Source organism: Ursus maritimus, unplaced genomic scaffold (assembly GCF_017311325.1).
Source record: "Ursus maritimus isolate PB19 unplaced genomic scaffold, ASM1731132v1 scaffold_23, whole genome shotgun sequence".
Classification (NCBI taxonomy): Eukaryota; Metazoa; Chordata; class Mammalia; order Carnivora; family Ursidae; genus Ursus; species Ursus maritimus.
The window spans coordinates 3,303,863-3,320,150 of NW_024424786.1; the positions used below are offsets into that span (position 1 = coordinate 3,303,863).

General features: G+C 40.6%; 1 protein-coding gene across 1 annotated transcript in view; it reads right to left on the reverse strand.

The window, feature by feature from the left end:
* Positions 1-561: 561 nt before the first annotated feature.
* The window catches only part of RRAS2 (RAS related 2), a 71,747-nt gene continuing 56,020 nt past the window's right edge, over positions 562-16,288 (reverse strand). The window contains 6 exon segments of the mRNA XM_040638842.1: positions 562-2,059; positions 2,062-2,080; positions 4,031-4,149; positions 14,486-14,594; positions 14,768-14,870; positions 15,783-15,870. Of these exon segments, the coding sequence (XP_040494776.1) occupies positions 1,991-2,059; positions 2,062-2,080; positions 4,031-4,149; positions 14,486-14,594; positions 14,768-14,870; positions 15,783-15,870 (507 nt within the window). The 3' untranslated portion in view covers positions 562-1,990.

The window sequence follows — 16,288 nt, forward strand, 5'->3', positions numbered from 1 at the left end:
TTTAACCCTCAAACTGCTTTGCTATAAATCGTCCACTCAGAATAAAATTTAAGGTTTCCCATTAAATCTACCTATTACGCAATCTCTTGTTATCTTAAGTTACCTATGATAAATAAATGTTTCCAGCTGAAAGTTCTAACAAGGATATGCGAAAGCACTAGAGTATCAAAACCCACAGGATAACTGTGCTACCTTCCCGGGCAGTAATTTCAAGGAGCATTCAAATAAACGTGTGCGCTCCACTTCCGCTGCTTCCGGCTCCATCTTCAGAGGGGAATACGTGTACGTACTCGCCCTCCTCGCTCCCTCAGAGACGGCGTTTCTGTCAGGGACACTTCATAGAAGTTTAAGAAATACCAACTCAAGAAAATTTTCAGGAAACCCTTAAGAACACCAAGCCATTTCACCTCAGGTTCACCTGCTAAATAAACCAATACGGATTTTCAGATTCAAACCCTAAGGCACTGTTGGAAAAAGGCACAGAACTAGCTACTAAAGTAAGTTTCCTCTTCCAACACTCATTCAAGAAACCACCAAAATAACAAGTCATCAAGCCTCATCTTGTGATAACAGATCAATTTTAATTCTAGCACCTGAAGCTATACAAGGGTACGCCTTATCGACTTTATGGGACTGTTGTACACGTTCAGTAAAGTGACAACTGTGCAATACCACTTAGTATCTCACAATCAGGAACATACTTTTGAATTGTTTAAACACAATCCACAGAATTAAAAACAAAATCAGAAGCCATCCACAGTTACACTAATTGTCAATTAAAAGTTTTACACTTACTACTTGATATAACAGCCAATACCTAGTACGGGGTATCAAGAGTGACTTCAGATTCTCATCCTGTTGTATCTACGGAGGTTTCTCGAGCAGGTACGTGACTGGCCAGAGGTGGGCACCACCAGGACCAGGACCAGAACGGCAAGTAAAGTTCTACTGGTTTCTGTAGTTTTCACTGTTTTTTTTTCCTTTGTCAGTTAAAAGTGAACAGTGAGAATTAAATACTTATCTTTACATATACACAAGGTATGCTGTGAAAGCATATCTGCTTACAAACATATAAAAATACTTGTTAACTAGTTTGATAAGAAAATAATGTATAAAAGTATATAGCAAAAACATTAATCATCTCTGACCTCGGAAAGATCAATTCCATATTTTATATTACAAACAAAAACGGTTTTAGTTTTTTTGAATCCCTTATCCAGAAATACTTGAAAAGGAAGACAGACAGAAATTATTTATTTTTACTCTTGACATGGCTGTGAAAAGAGTTAACTTAAAAAACCAAGACTGAAATGCCTAAGTCCAGAGTAAGTCCAAATATTTGGCCACACAGAACATTATTATCATCTTCAGGAGGGGAGCACTTAATAAAGGCTTCATACGCAGTTTTTAATCTATAAATACAATAGGCATTTTGGTATTTTGGCCACTGGAAAACAAAGGCTGTAGCATCGGTAAAGGTCTGAGATGTCTCACTTTTGTGGATTCAATTCAGTGTATTTAAGGTTAACGAAAGTTGACATCGAAATTTTTAGAGATAGGCAAAAATTCACATTTTAAAAAAACTCCTCACGTTTCTATTTAGAGTAACAATAGGAAATATGATTCCAGAAGTTAAAAGTTATTTCACAACCTATGACTTCAGCTTGGCAAACAGCTTCGGTTCCAAAACTGATTCATCCCTATTAAAATGTAAGCCCTTAAAAAAGAATGTGTCTGTGTATACAGATGAGTATTTTTAAGGAATCAGATAATCTTTGAAGCAGCCTTAGTGTTTCCTTTAAATCTGTCTGGAAATGACCATAGGGTTAGCTTCACAGAAAGGATTAGCCAGCTTCTTGGTCTAAGGCTACCACGGTGATCATTTGTCTAAGGCCAGAAAGGTACCAACGTGATGTGATGTAAACCATAAAGAGAGAAGGAGAAGGTGAGGGCTTTTCCTGGCAGTTGGTAGCTAAAATTCAAGGGATTCTTAGAAAATGACACAATGGCAGCCTTTCTTGTCTTTTTCTTTCCGTGTTGGTTCTGGTGAAGGAGGACANNTTCCTGCTCCTGAAATTTCCTGTAAGACAGAAAAATCTACATATAATTGTCTTGCTGGTAATATTACAAATATATTATTTTTGGACAAGCCTAGTTTATGTGCATATGCTTCTCAATTTCAACTAGGGAATCAAAGCAAATCTTCAAGGGGAAAAAAGGCACAAATGTTTCAACACCAGCATAAGCAGAGCTGAGTGTCACCCATAGGCGAGTCTGGAATCAGATGGAGATACTGAACTCGACGACCTCTAAGTTCCCGTCCCAATCTGAAATTTCATGACATAAGGTATCCTTCAGAATAAGCGTCCACTGTGGCGCCTGGGTGGCTCAGTTAAGTGTCTGACTCTTCGCTCCAGCTCAGGTCATGATCTTGAGGTTGTGGGATCGAGCCCTGCGTCTGGCTCTATGAGGAGCCAGCTTTAGATTCTCTCCCCCTCTCTGTCCTGCTCACTCTCTCCCTCCCAAATAAATAAATAAAATATTTAAAAAAAAAAAAAAAAAGGCAGCAGCATCCACTGCTAGGGGAGAATATAAAGTAGAGGTACGCAGTTCCTATGCCCGTTGGCCACTTACTGGCCACAAGTCAGCAGTAGACCAGTCAGCTGACCTCTGTGGAGCCTCAGTTTTTGAGGAGGGATCGCAGAACTCTACCGTCCACAGCTGCCAGCAGGATTTAGGAAGATCTTGTTATGCCGAAAGGCCCATCGGTGCCTGGCATAAAAAGCCTCCTCCGGGGGCACCTGGCTCGCTCAGGGGGTAGAGCATGCGACTCCTGATCTCGGGGTCGTAGTTCATGCCCCACGCTGGACACGGAGCCTACTTAAAAATAAAATGAGGCATTTTTTTAAAAAGCCTCCTCACTCCAGACTGACTGACGGATACGGACATGGATTCTGAGCATCGGAACCGAGGACAAAATACTTCAAAAGGCAGTAAACGTCCCGAAGGTGCGGACTCGTGCACACACGCGCCGGCTGAAAGCCGCAGCACCCAACCGAACCGCTCAGGCGGCCGAGGCCCGCAGTCGCCACACCCGCGGGGCCCGCGGCGGGGAGCGGCCTCACACAACGGAAACCGCGCTCATTTAGAAGCGCAACTCGTACTTTCAGCGAACTACTGAGAAGGGCCTACAGTCCTCACTTTCCTTCCCACAGAGCGAACGCCCCCGCGGAGGGCTGACGGGCACGAGCAGCCCGTGGCGCGGACGCCACCGCCCGGCCGCACGCGCAGCCTCACGGAGCCGCGGCGCCCGCAGGCCGCGAAGAATCCGCTTCAACCCGCCAGTGTCTCTCACACAGACACGAACTCCGGGGACCTCCCCCGTCCCCTCCAGCTGCCCGGAGCCACGAGCACTGAGGCCAGCCGACAGAAAACCCCGCGGTCTGTGACTCACACTCCGCCCGGCGAACGGAGGCCGGCGCTCGCTCCCTGGCTCGCTCGCGGCCGGGAAGAGGCAGGGAGGACGCGAGGCCGAGGAGCACGGGCTCTGGGATCGGAGACAGACTCAGTCCCTGCCCGGCCGTTTAAGGCCGGAACTCTGAGCGAGTTAACTCAGCGGCGCGTCCCCGCCTCCTCACCAAGCGCGAGGAAGACTCAGTGTCCGGCGTCCCGGGCTGCGGGGTGGCGCGGCGCGGTTCCACACGGGAGCGGGGGGCACTGAGAGCCAGACGCCTTTGGGAGCAGCGCAGATTCTTCTCGAGATCCCTAAGTGTACGCTCTCCTTCGATACAATGAAATCTGGTTTCATGTGTAGGAAGTACCTAGTGTATAATACGTCCCTAATTACAATCTGTAACACGCCGCGGGTGTGAACTCCTAGCGCGGAAGCGCTTCTCCGTACAGCTTCCTCTTTCTTACAGAAAACACTGAATGGCCAGCTCTCTCTCAGCTACTGGTTTTAAAAAGCATAGTGTGATTACCTGTCAAATTCAATAAATTAAAACAAACACCTAAGATGCGTTTCGCTTACCTTATGACCCGGACAAGTTCATGGAAAGCTTGATCTACGTTCATCCTAATCTTGGCTGACGCCTCCATGTAGGTTACCTTAAGCTGTCGTGCTAACTGCTGTCCTTCTTCCTGTGTTACCTGAAATTCCAAGAGTTGTATTTGAGGTACAGAGTTAAAAATCAGAAGTGCTCCATCTAATCCTTGGCCACGGACCGTGCTGCTAATCCAGCCAGTGGCCAACCTGCTTTGTCATAAAATAAACCAAGAGACTCCCAAGCTCAATACATACTGAAGGCCAACCCTGAAGAACAACTCAATGATGAAAATATGACCATGCAACAAGACTGCAGTCTGGTGATTACTCAAAAAGTAGTATATGCAATGGTGATAAATTCTGGGAAGGCAAAGTACAAGGTGCTAGTAGATTCTATAATCCTGTTGGGCAGACCAGGAAAAGCTTCCCTGAGGAATGATATTTAAACTAAGAACTAAATAGAGAGTATGGAGTGATATGGGCGTGGGTAAAGAAAGTATTCCTGACAAAAGAAACGGCAGGTGTGAGAGCCACTGTGGGGGAAAGGGGGGCAGTGCACTTTCCAAGTTCCAGGAACTAAAAGAAGTCTAGAAAAGCTTAAATACAAGAAGCCAAGAGAGAAAATAACAAAGAGGTGAGAAAATAACTCTCAAGGATGGAAGCCTCGCGAGGCCATGGGTCTCCCTCATCTCTGCATTCCCCAATACCTGGTACATAGGAGATGCCCAATAAATACATGAGAAAAATGAGTCATGATTACAATCACGATGCCTTCCTTACACCAGGATGTGAAGGGTGGCAGAGCTAACAACCCAAAATGGCAGGACAGAGTAAGAAACATAAAATGAATATAATGCCCTATATGTTTTCAGTGTAACAGGTTGAAGTCATGACATTTACCAAAAGCTGCTAAACTACATCACATTTATGTAGTGTGGCTGAAAACTAGTTTTCTGAAACAATGACTTTGATTTCTGTCATTAGCACAAAAGTAAACACTTGCAGAGAAGTTAGAAACTATAGACTGGGGGAGGGGGTGGACTCAGGGACCCATCGCCCGTAGAGAACCACATTCTTCTGGTCTTTTTTCAATGATATACCTTTATCTCTACAAAAATAGGATCATGATTTTTGTGTATGTTATACCCTGGGACTATGTTAAACTCACTTGTCTGGGTATTCTTTTGTAAATTCCATAGGCTTTTCTACAGGATCATGTCATTTGCTACTAAAGACGGTTTTGTTGCTTCCTTTCTGATGTGCATGCCTTTCATTTCTTTTTCTGGCCGGACCTCACAGCCTAGCACATTCGGTGCTGTGCCAGGAGCATTCAGTCCTTCCCCGTGAAGCGCCCTGTTCGGTGTAGGGCTTCACTGCATGTGCCCTTTAGCACGTTAACAAAGTTCCTGCTATTCCATCTGTAAAGAGTTTGCAACAGTATGTTAAATTTTCTCAAATGTTTTTTTTCTTCATCCACTGAGATCGTGATTTTTCCACATTAGTCTATTAATATGCTGAAATGTGTTGATTCATTATTGCCTCTTAAATCAACACTGCATTTCTGGAATAAACCCCACTTGAGTAATGATGCGTTGTCCCTTTCATACATGTACTGTTAAATCCTACTTACTAAAATTTTAAGAATTTTTACATCTGTGTTCGCAAGAATAATTGGACTACAGTATTCTGCAATCTCTGGCTGTGGTATCAGAGTAACGCTGCCTTCATATGAGGAGTTGGAAAGAATCCTCTCATCTTCAATTTTTTGGAACACTTTCAGCAAAATCAGTTTGGCATAATTCACCAGCAAATCCACCTGAGCCTGGCGTCTTCTCTGAGGGAAGGTTTTTAGAAGCAGTTGAATTGATTTTAGAGATACAGCACTATTCAGGTTATCCATTTTTTTTTCTTGAGTTTTGGTAGTTTGTGTGCTTTTTAAGAACTATGTCTATTTCATCTAACTTGCTGAATTTATTGGTATAAAGTTTCTTTATAGAATGGTATTTCTTGATAGCATAATATTTCTTCATCCAGTATCTATTATCTTTTCAGTATCTGTAAGATCTGAAGTGATGGAATCTCTTCCATTACTAATACTGATCATCTGTGCTTTGCTCCTTTTAAAACCCGGTCATTCTGGCTAGATATGTCACTTTGACTAATCTTCTAAAAACCAGATTTACCTTTCTATGGATTTTTTATTTTCAATTTCACTGATTTCCATTATTATTTCCCTTCTTCTAATTACTATGGTTTTGATTTGCTTTGTTCTTCTAGTTTCTTAAGGTAGAGCTAGTCTTTGAATGGAGACTTTTTCTTTTCTAATAAGAACCACATAATACTATGAATTTCTCTATACTTTTTTTTTTGGTAGCATCCCAAATTTTGATATGTTGTGTTTTACTTATAATCAGTTCAAAATACTTTATTAATTTCTCTTTTGATCACTTCTTTGTGCCAAAGGTTAGCTGGAAGTTTGTTGATTTCCCCATATTTAGAGGTTTCCTAGATAGGTTTCTGTTACTGATTTCCACGTTAATTCCACCATGGTCAAGGAACATACCTGGCCTGACTAGAGTCCTTTTAAGTTTACTGAGACTTGTTCTCATTTCGAAATCATGTGTACTCTGCTGTAGTTGGGTGGAGCGTTCACGAAATGTCAGTTAGAATAAGTTGTTCAATAATGTTATTCAAGCTGCCACGATCCTTACTGATTTTCACTCAACTGAGAGCAGTGTTAAAAATTCTGACTGTTGAGTATGTCAATTACTTGTTGCAGTTCTTTCAATTTTTGCTTTAAGAATTTTGAAGTGGTTATTCAGTCTATGAATGTTTAGAACTGTTATGTTCTCTTCATGTTTCATTATGAAACAATCCTCTTTATTCCTGGTCATCTTTGCTCTGAAATGGACTTAGGCTGACATTTATGTGTGCTTTCCATTAGGATCAGCACGATGTGTCTTATATGTTACCCCACCCTTTCACTTTCACTCTCTGGGCCTTTATACTGAAAGCAGATTTCTTATAAGGTCTCATTTTTTTATCTTACTTGATGACGTCTGCCTTTAATTGAGGTGCTCACACTATTTACTGCTAATGTGATTCCTGATGTCACAGAGTCACCTTCAACTTTCTTTCCTATCCACCCCATTTGTTCTTTGATCTAATCTTTTGGGTTAACTGTTTTGCTCTTATGATTCCATTTTCTCTTCTCTGTTGGCTAATGAACTATGTATTATGTTGTTTTAATGACTGCTTTAGGGTTTATGATACACATTTTTCACTCATCGCAGTCTAATTCAAATGCTTTACACCAATGCACGTTATCGTGTAAGAATCTTATTACAATAGTACGTTTCTCCGTTTTATTGTTATCTTTTATCTCATAATAGACGGTTATTTTTGCTTTAAACATCCAATTATATTTTAAAGAGATTTAAATAACAATAAATGTAATTTATATTTGCCCTCACAATTATCATTTCTAGTGCTCATTTTTTTTTTGTGGATCCAGACTGCCATTTGGTATAATTTTCCTTCTTTTCATTTCTTGTAATGCAGGTCTGCTGGTAATGAATCCTCTCACCTTTTGCAGATCTGGGGAAAGTCTTTATTTCACCTTCATTTGTGAAATACATGTTCAGTGGGCATTTAATTCTAGACCAGTCTCTCCTTTCAACACTTGAAAGATATTGTGCCACTATCACCCTCTCCCTTGCATCACTGCCCGTGAGAAATCACGATGACCGCTGCCATCTTTAGCTCTGTTCCTCTGTGTGTAATAGTTTTCTTTTCCTCTGCTATCTTTCAGATTTTCTCTTTATCACTGGTTTTAAACAATTTCATTAAAATGTGTGTGTCTTGTTGTAATTTTCTTCGTATTTCTTATGCTCGGGGTTTGCTGAGTTTCTTAGATATATGCATTTCACAGTTGCCCTCTGGTTCAGCAATGTTTCAGCTAGTGCTTCCGGCTGCTAACCCCAGCCAGCGCATTCTTCACCTCAGACACTGTAGTTTTAATTTCTCGAAGTCTGATTTTGATCTTCTCCATCTTCCATGTCTCTACCTACCATATTCAATTTTCAGTCTTTTCTCTAGCTTCTTGAACATATGGAATATAGTCCTAAGAACGGTTTAAGGTATCTGTTCACTAATTCTATCATCTGTGTCGTTTCTGGGTCTGTTTCTATTTCTTGCTTTTTCTCTATTGTGAGTCATATTTTCCTGCTTCTTGCTTGGTAATTTTTGAGTGGATAGCTGGGTACTGGACTTTTACCTATTGGGTTCTAGAAAGTTTATATTCCTATAAATGTTCTTAAGTTTTCTTCAGGGATGCAGTTATTTGGAAAGTGTGATCCTTTTTGTTACATAGTGCCAGAACAGAATTCATCAAGGGCTAATTCTGCCCTACCACCGGAACAAAATCCGTCTGAGTACACTACCCAATAACCCAAGAATTACGAGGTTTTACACTCCGGCTAACTAGAATAGGAATTATTCCTGGCCCTATTTGAGCTCAAGGTATTATTCCCTCTAGTTTGTTCTCCCAACTTAATATTCCATTTCCAAAATTCAGCAACCTCAATGCAGTATCATTAGTTTATTACATTAACACATACACCTAATAATTATTTCATAGTAGTTGATAACCTTGTCGTGCTCCAGAAGGGCAGCAGGCAGGTCCTCCACAGCACTGGTATAACCAAGTTTTTGTAAATTTTAAACTTTCCTGCCTCTTTTTAAAATGGCTTATATACCAGAAGGCCTATGGTTTTGGAATATAAATCAATCAAATCAAGCAAGCAATTAACAAGTAAGGAAGCCAAGTAAGAAAAAAAAGCTTCACAGAAGCCAATTTAAAAAAGAAAATTCCTATTTTAAATTGACATGGGAAATTCCTTCCTACAAAAATACCCCTGTGTGGACAAATTCTTTTCCTTCTTCCTGGGATGCCACCCCTTCTCTCCCAACTCCATACTCTTAATACGTTCCTTAGTAATACTTCAAGACTCAAGCAATCAGTAACTTCCCTCTTAGTGTCAATGTGGTTTTGGAACAGCACCCCAGAGGTCCCATCATGCCCTACAGTGACCAGTGACAAACCCTGAACACACTACACTCCTATCCTTGGGTCTGTTTCCCCACTCTCCCAACATCACATCCCTTGTAGCTAGGGAGTAAGGCATATTCGTCTTTGTACGCCCAGAGCCCAGGAGAGTGCAGAGTCATTAACTAAATAAAGACATATGCTAAGTATACAGAGTATGACCAATCAAATAAGTAAATGAAAACATACAGGAAGAAAAATAAAAATTAGTATGTGAGACAAGTCAATCAAGAATTACTTTATTAATATAGCTTTGATTGGGGAAGGGAAATACATGTCCTAAAGAATTTTGCTATTTGTCTTTCTGCTCAATTCTTCTTCTAAAAGGTACCTTGCCCCATCCCTCCTTCATGTAATTCAGCTAGAGAGAAATGGCAAATAGTAAGGAAAAATTAATGATCAAGATGATAAAATAATCCCACTGCTAAGATTATTTATATGCTTCATTAATTTATTTTTAAAGCATGGTCTCACATCACTGTCTCCTAGGAATCGAGGTCAGCAAAGTTTGTACACACATTACTGGTCAAGGAATCTCTAACCACATATAAAGCTGCTTTTGAGCTCACCATTGTAGCATTACTTTAACTAAGAAATAGGAATAGCATTGCTACCACCAAAGCAAACAAAAAGCACAAAAAGAGTATTGCATGATGTGTGGACTGAAAGCTACACAAACAAGGATTTCCTAGAGGTTCCCCAAACCAGAGAATTTTACAAAGATACCAAATCCTAAAACTTATCTCCTGGATGTTTTAACTTGGTACAGCAGCACTACCCAGAAATGTTTTAAACAACAAAGGTGAATCCGATAGAACAAATTCACAGACCTACATTTGGGAACCTCCAATGAGTCTCACTTCCAAGGCACGAAAGAGTATTAGAAGACATCCACAATAATGAGTTTATCTAGTTCTATGTATTTCCAAATAGAGAAAAGCAAAATAAGATTGATGAGAGCAATTTTATTAAACAAACTGGGTTTAATAGGAATAGACCAAAACATTTGCAATGCTCACTGAAGGATGTGTCTAATGACTAACCTAAGTTTACAAAAGCAAAACTTGTTTTTGTTTTATTTTCAAAAGTATCTATTGCATAGAAAGAATCATCAAATCAATACCATGGCTTGATGCACTAATGCCTTGAATCATTCACTCAGCAAATATTTACTGAGCACATGTATCTTTGTTGTATGTGCTAAGGACAACGCGTGAACAAAACTAACCAGTCAAAACTGAGACGCCCTCGTGCTACCTACACTCAGTAGTTTACAAATCTTTTAGATGCAGACAAGGCAAAAACAGGTACGGCAAGAAGAGGACCTTCAATCTACTGTTGGGGGTAGGGGTGATGTCTTTTTCCTAGGAGGCTACGGGGGCATACTGTGGTCAAGGTACTAACAGACAGAGTGGGGGTCAGGACACTTAGGCATTATTTTAAGTGTAAGGGGTTCCTTTCTCAAATTAACAGTGGCCCCTAGCACTAACAAGGGGAAAAGGAGAAGGGGAGGCTAAGGTAAGTTGGGGGAGAAAAGAGAGTATAAAAACAAAAAAGCAAAACAGTCTGTCTCTAGACAGGGCTGAGTCAAGGACAAGGAACTTGAAATCAGAGATTTCACGAAGTCCACAACCCAACCTCACGTACTGCTGTATTAAATTTCAGAATCGGCGTGCTATCATGTTTACCTACTTTAGCAGTTCAGTAAGCACAAACAAGTCATTCACCTATGTTTGCTGCCTACATCTCTGACAGGTTAAACAGAATGACCAATGTATCTCTAAGGGGCTAGGTGTGTGGTAACGCTAACCATCCAAATTCTTTTTATTTACCGTAAACTTCAGTGACTTTGTTCTTTCTATTGCTGTCATTAGTGTCTAGAAAAAGGGCTCAATAAATACTGGATGGATGGATGGATGGATGGACGGACGGACGGACAGACGGACAGACAGGTGGAAGAAGCAGAGATACAGAAGCCAAAAGAAAGTAAGCAAAATCTCTTCTGGCTGACCTCCCTTCCCAGATGGGTTCAGAATCTCAGGAACCAGTAGGAGGAATGCTCAGGGCTGACCCACAAATTCAAAGAACGTGGAGAACTGGCATTTGTTACGTAAGAGAAAACTAGCTAGAAACTAGAAAAAGTTCAAAGGATCATGTCTAAGACTAAGTCAGAGAACAATGAACTGGGTCAATAACTAAGAGCAAAGCCACACTGGTTACTGAGTAAGAACCTTTCAGGGGTGATGACCAAAAAAGTAGAAGCATTTCTGAACAGGGGGAAGAAATTTTTATGGGATCCCTGTGGCCTGTCCAGGCTGTTGGTAAAGCAAGGGAAGGTGCCAAGACATTCTAGACAACACATTTCATTCTGAAGAGACTTTACAAAGGTAAAAAACCTTTAGCATAGCACCTCAATTTCAAATGCGCTGTGCACGGCCCTCAAAGGCTGGGAGGTGAAGTATGGTGGTCTTCATACACCCAGAGCCTCAGAAGAGGGTGTACCTGAGCCTTAAGATACCTGAGAGAGAGAAGGAAATATGAGCAAAGGGAGCAGAGAGGAGGCAGAGGTTACCCTGTCCCAGAGCTAAGTAAACAAAGTGTTTCAAAAATGAGAGTATGAGCAACTGTGTCAAATGTTACTGACATCTGCGTAAATGGTGACCTTGACTCGGGCGCTGCAGGCCTGAGGTCAGGGCAAGCAAGAATGGCAGGAAAGAGAGGAGAGAGAGAACCAAGTGTAGATAACACTTTAAGAAGTTCTGCTTGATAGAAGCAGCAGAAAGGTACACAGAGAAGAACGTGAGCTTAAGAACAGCTTCTGCTGGAGTTATGTTTTGTTTTAAAAGAGGAGACACACTGCAGCAGGATCCATGCTGGTGGCAGTGATCGTGCGGCAGAGAACAGAACAACAGGAACGGGACCGTTGCTGGGGTGAGGCCTACGAGCTGGTGAGAAGGAACGCGACCCAGTGCCTACCAGAGAGGATGGGCACAGAGAGGTGAACAGTTTATCCACCTAAGTAGGAGAAGGCAGAATCGAAGGGGCACATGTGCACTTAGCAGTACATGTGGAGGTGGAAATGTGCAGAAATGTCTCCATGAAAGAGGAAAATGTTACTCATCATTAGCTGAGAGTGAGGAGGGGGAAGAAAGTGCTGTCGGTTTAAGAATGAGAAAGTGAGTAAGAATCATGCAGACAAGTGGGAAATGAATGGACGAGGGAAAGGCAGTAGGATTTGCAGCCAGCCAGCACTCAAGGCTCTCATAAGTGCAGGAGTCGTGCCTGAGTGCAGGGGTGAAGGAATCTAGAACAGAGTAGATGAAGCCATGCAGGAATCCAGTTTTTCTCAGTGCCCATCCTTCAGAGAGCAGAAACTACAGGAATGAGCGAAAATTAAGCAGTCAGATCTCAGCTGCTTGCTCTTCTCCCGTGGATATACACGTCTGAGCTTTCAGCATATACATAATTTGTGTTGCATACAGTTTAAAGCAGAGAAATGAATACAGAAGAACTTACTCCAGGCTAAATGCATACCTTCGGGGTGATGGAAATATGAAACTTATCATTCCCTATATTATTCCTCTCATCACCTTTGTTTTTTATTTTACTCTGAGAATCTTTACTCTTCTTATAAAAATGAAAAAAAATTTAGAGGAAAAATTTTATAAGCACAGGGTGTGAAACAAAGTTGAAGTGCCGTAATATGTGGACTACCTGCAGACAGAGGAAACCATACCACAAACACTGGCAATCTTCAGTATGGACAAGACTTAGAAATAACTCCTACAGACCCTCTGCCCCAGGCCCACCACGGCACGGCCTGTTTGTTCTGGTGCACACAGCTTCCCCACTCTCCCTGACCTGCCACCGCCTACCCTACAGGAGACCACCAACTCACCCCAGCCCTCCCACCTATTCCATTACTGGAGCTGTATACAACCATGAAAAAGTTTGAGAAAAACCTTTTCCATCATCAGGGCAGAAAGCGCTCGGGTGGGGTGAGGAAAGAATTCGGCGTGAGGTAGGGAGGACAGCCTCTTGCTCACCGCAGAGCTACTTAGAAATTATTCCCCAGGTCCAGTATATCAAAGTGTTTCTAGTACTAGAAAGGACTGAGAAGATCAGCAGACAGATTCTACCGGCAACATTTAATAAATATAATTAGACTCAGAAACCCTGAAGGAAATGACCCCAAAAAGTAAAAATTAAAAAACAGAAGGACTACCTACCCTAGGCTTAAGATGTGAACAAAGCCATATTCTAAATTATTTCAAAAAGCTTATACTGGTTTGAAGTGAAGATCAACTTTTTTTCACCTTAACTTTATAATAATTCAGATTTTTAAAAGACCTACCCGTAATATTTATTCTACATCAAGTATCACCAGTAAATAATTCTAAATCTTAGCATCAGAACAATAATATTCTCTTAAGCCCACATTTAAACTTGGTATACCTTCAACAAAATTTTACAAATACAGGACACAAATCAAAGATTTGTTTTAAATAGTTAACTACAAAATGGAAGGCTGTCCTCAATGCTGTTATCAACCTATTCTTCCTGATGGTTGTACTTTTCAAACAAAAACTTAAAAATGTTAACACAAAGCTATGCTATATAAAAACAAAAGACAACTTAAATACCAACAAAAATTAAGAAACAACTTAAACAATTATATTCCAGATGTGGGGTAGAGGCTAAACCCTGAAAATAAAAAGACACACACAAAAAAAACCCAAATCACAGAGAGCCTGCACTGATTAACATCTGACCTTGTTCTGCTCACCCGCAAAAAGATGAGTGGACAATATATACTCCAAATTCTAAAAATTAAATGTGAAATAAGTGGGTAAAGAAACAAGTGAGTATAATCTAGCCTACTAAATAAATACTAAAAATCTTCTTCCCTTACAGGTTACTGGTGTTAGAGCCTGCCAGTGTAAAGAATGAACAGAACATTCCATCATTGATGGAACTCAGGGAAAACCCAAATACAGTCATTCAGGTCAAAGCTACTCTCTAAATGAAAGTAATTTAGCATTAACATTGAAAAAACTTGGTCTATAATAAGGGTAACTTTAAGATGAGCTAACTGAATTAGAGTTTTATCCAAGAAATTACAGCATATGAATGGAGCTGGCACAAATACTTACAGGCTTACAGGGTCCACTGAAGTTCTGTGTAAATATATGTGAGAATCTGATTTCCCAGCTCCAGTGTGCCAAACCCGGCAGTTTCTCTGATCATGGCGCTTTCAATGGTTTCATGAAACACGTCTATTCACCCACACAATTATCGACAGTGGGATTCCCAGCAGCAACACTCCTTCTCACCTGTCTTTGATGATCCAGATCTGCTTTATTACCAATTAAAATCATTGGAAACTCATCACGATCCTTCACTCTGAGAATCTGTCTTTGAAACTTATAGATTTCTTCAAAACTAAAACAGAAACAGACAAATCAATTTGCTCAAATATCAGAACTTGGCTAGTCTGACACCCCATTTAATATCTTATTACTTTACCTTTTTCTCTAAAAACAAGAAAGTCCAAATTCACTACAATAGTGATCTAGGCATAAACAGAAGATCTACATGTTAATACTGTTACAAACCTGCCTCGATCTGTGACTGAAAAGACCAACAGGAAACCCTCGCCAGTTCTCATATACTGTTCTCTCATGGCTCCGAACTCTTCTTGTCCTGCTGTATCCAGAACTAAAGAGAAAACAACACATGTAACCATGTTCATGCTTTCGTTTCATAAATGGCTTTCCCACAAGGGCAGGCCCAATTAACGTGGGTCCTTTAGAGCACATCAGACTTAGCGTGATAAAGACACCATTACATTCTCCTCGTACTGCTTTATTCTCAACACCAGACACAAACATCTCACAGCAGATGGTTTCAGAGTCCTCTTCATCAGTGCGGGTTGATTTTGTAGCTAGAATATATTAGCATACCAATTACAAGGTTAAAAATACCAACTACACCCAGGCAGACAGAGTCAGATCACCTCTGAAGTCACTTGGAGGTGTTGTCTCCTCCATGGAAAGAACTGAAAAAGATACCTGTAAATTCAGGAAAGAAATCTTCGTCTACACGCCCCCCAAACACCGGACTTAAAGTGCAGGTGCTAACATACCTCTTGATCTCTGTGCAAGAAAGAATCGTGTAAATTAAAAGGACAGGGCTATCTTTTGTGGAGACACAGAGTGTGTGACCAAGCACAAAACCCTATTTGCTAAAGCCTCTGTGCTAAAAATTCTAAGTTAACAAATACTCCATCTTTTCTATACTTACTTCACCCATTTTAACCTTTTCAAGAAAGCAGGAAGAACTGAAACCTCACGTTTTTTTCCCAAATGTCCCCAAAAATACAACTTCACCAAGTTACAGTGACATCATTAGTTTCACCAGCACAAGATCAACACACTTACCGTTTTACATTACATTTACTGAGGAATATTTAAATATTCTACAATGCTGGTTCATCAATCAAAACTAATGAAAGAGATGGGTTTATATTCAAGACCGTCTAATATTTCAATTGTAGTATGCAACCAGCAAAACACCCAAGCTTTGTAAAAATACGATATGTGAACTATCAAAGAAAAGACGATTACTTACTGTCTAGCCGGGCTGCTCTGTCATCTATCACACACTGCTTTGTGTAGGAATCCTCGATGGTTGGGTCATAATCCGTTACAAAATAGGACTGTAAGAAAAATAATCTTAATTTTAAATTTATGTTTACTTGCCTATCCAAGCACCAATGTAACTTTATCAAATCCCACTTATGCAGAATTAATAATGATATTTTCATTGTATTAGAGTTTATCCTACTATGTTGGTTTCCCACTAAAATCTATTCAGAGCAAGTTCCAAGTAAAGAAAAGGCACTAAATAACTCTGAATTTTCCTGATATATCCAAGCAGACTGCAGAAGACCTACTAACAGTTTTTTCATAATTATATGCAATTGTTTTTTCATAAGTGTATACACCTAAGATAATATGTATCTAGATCTCACGTTCTTCAAAAACTAGAAAAACAGTCAGTTATGATCCAGGTCTATTTGCAACCCAGTGGTAAGCATCAGTCCTGAGAACAAAGCAGTCTGAAACAAAGGGAGA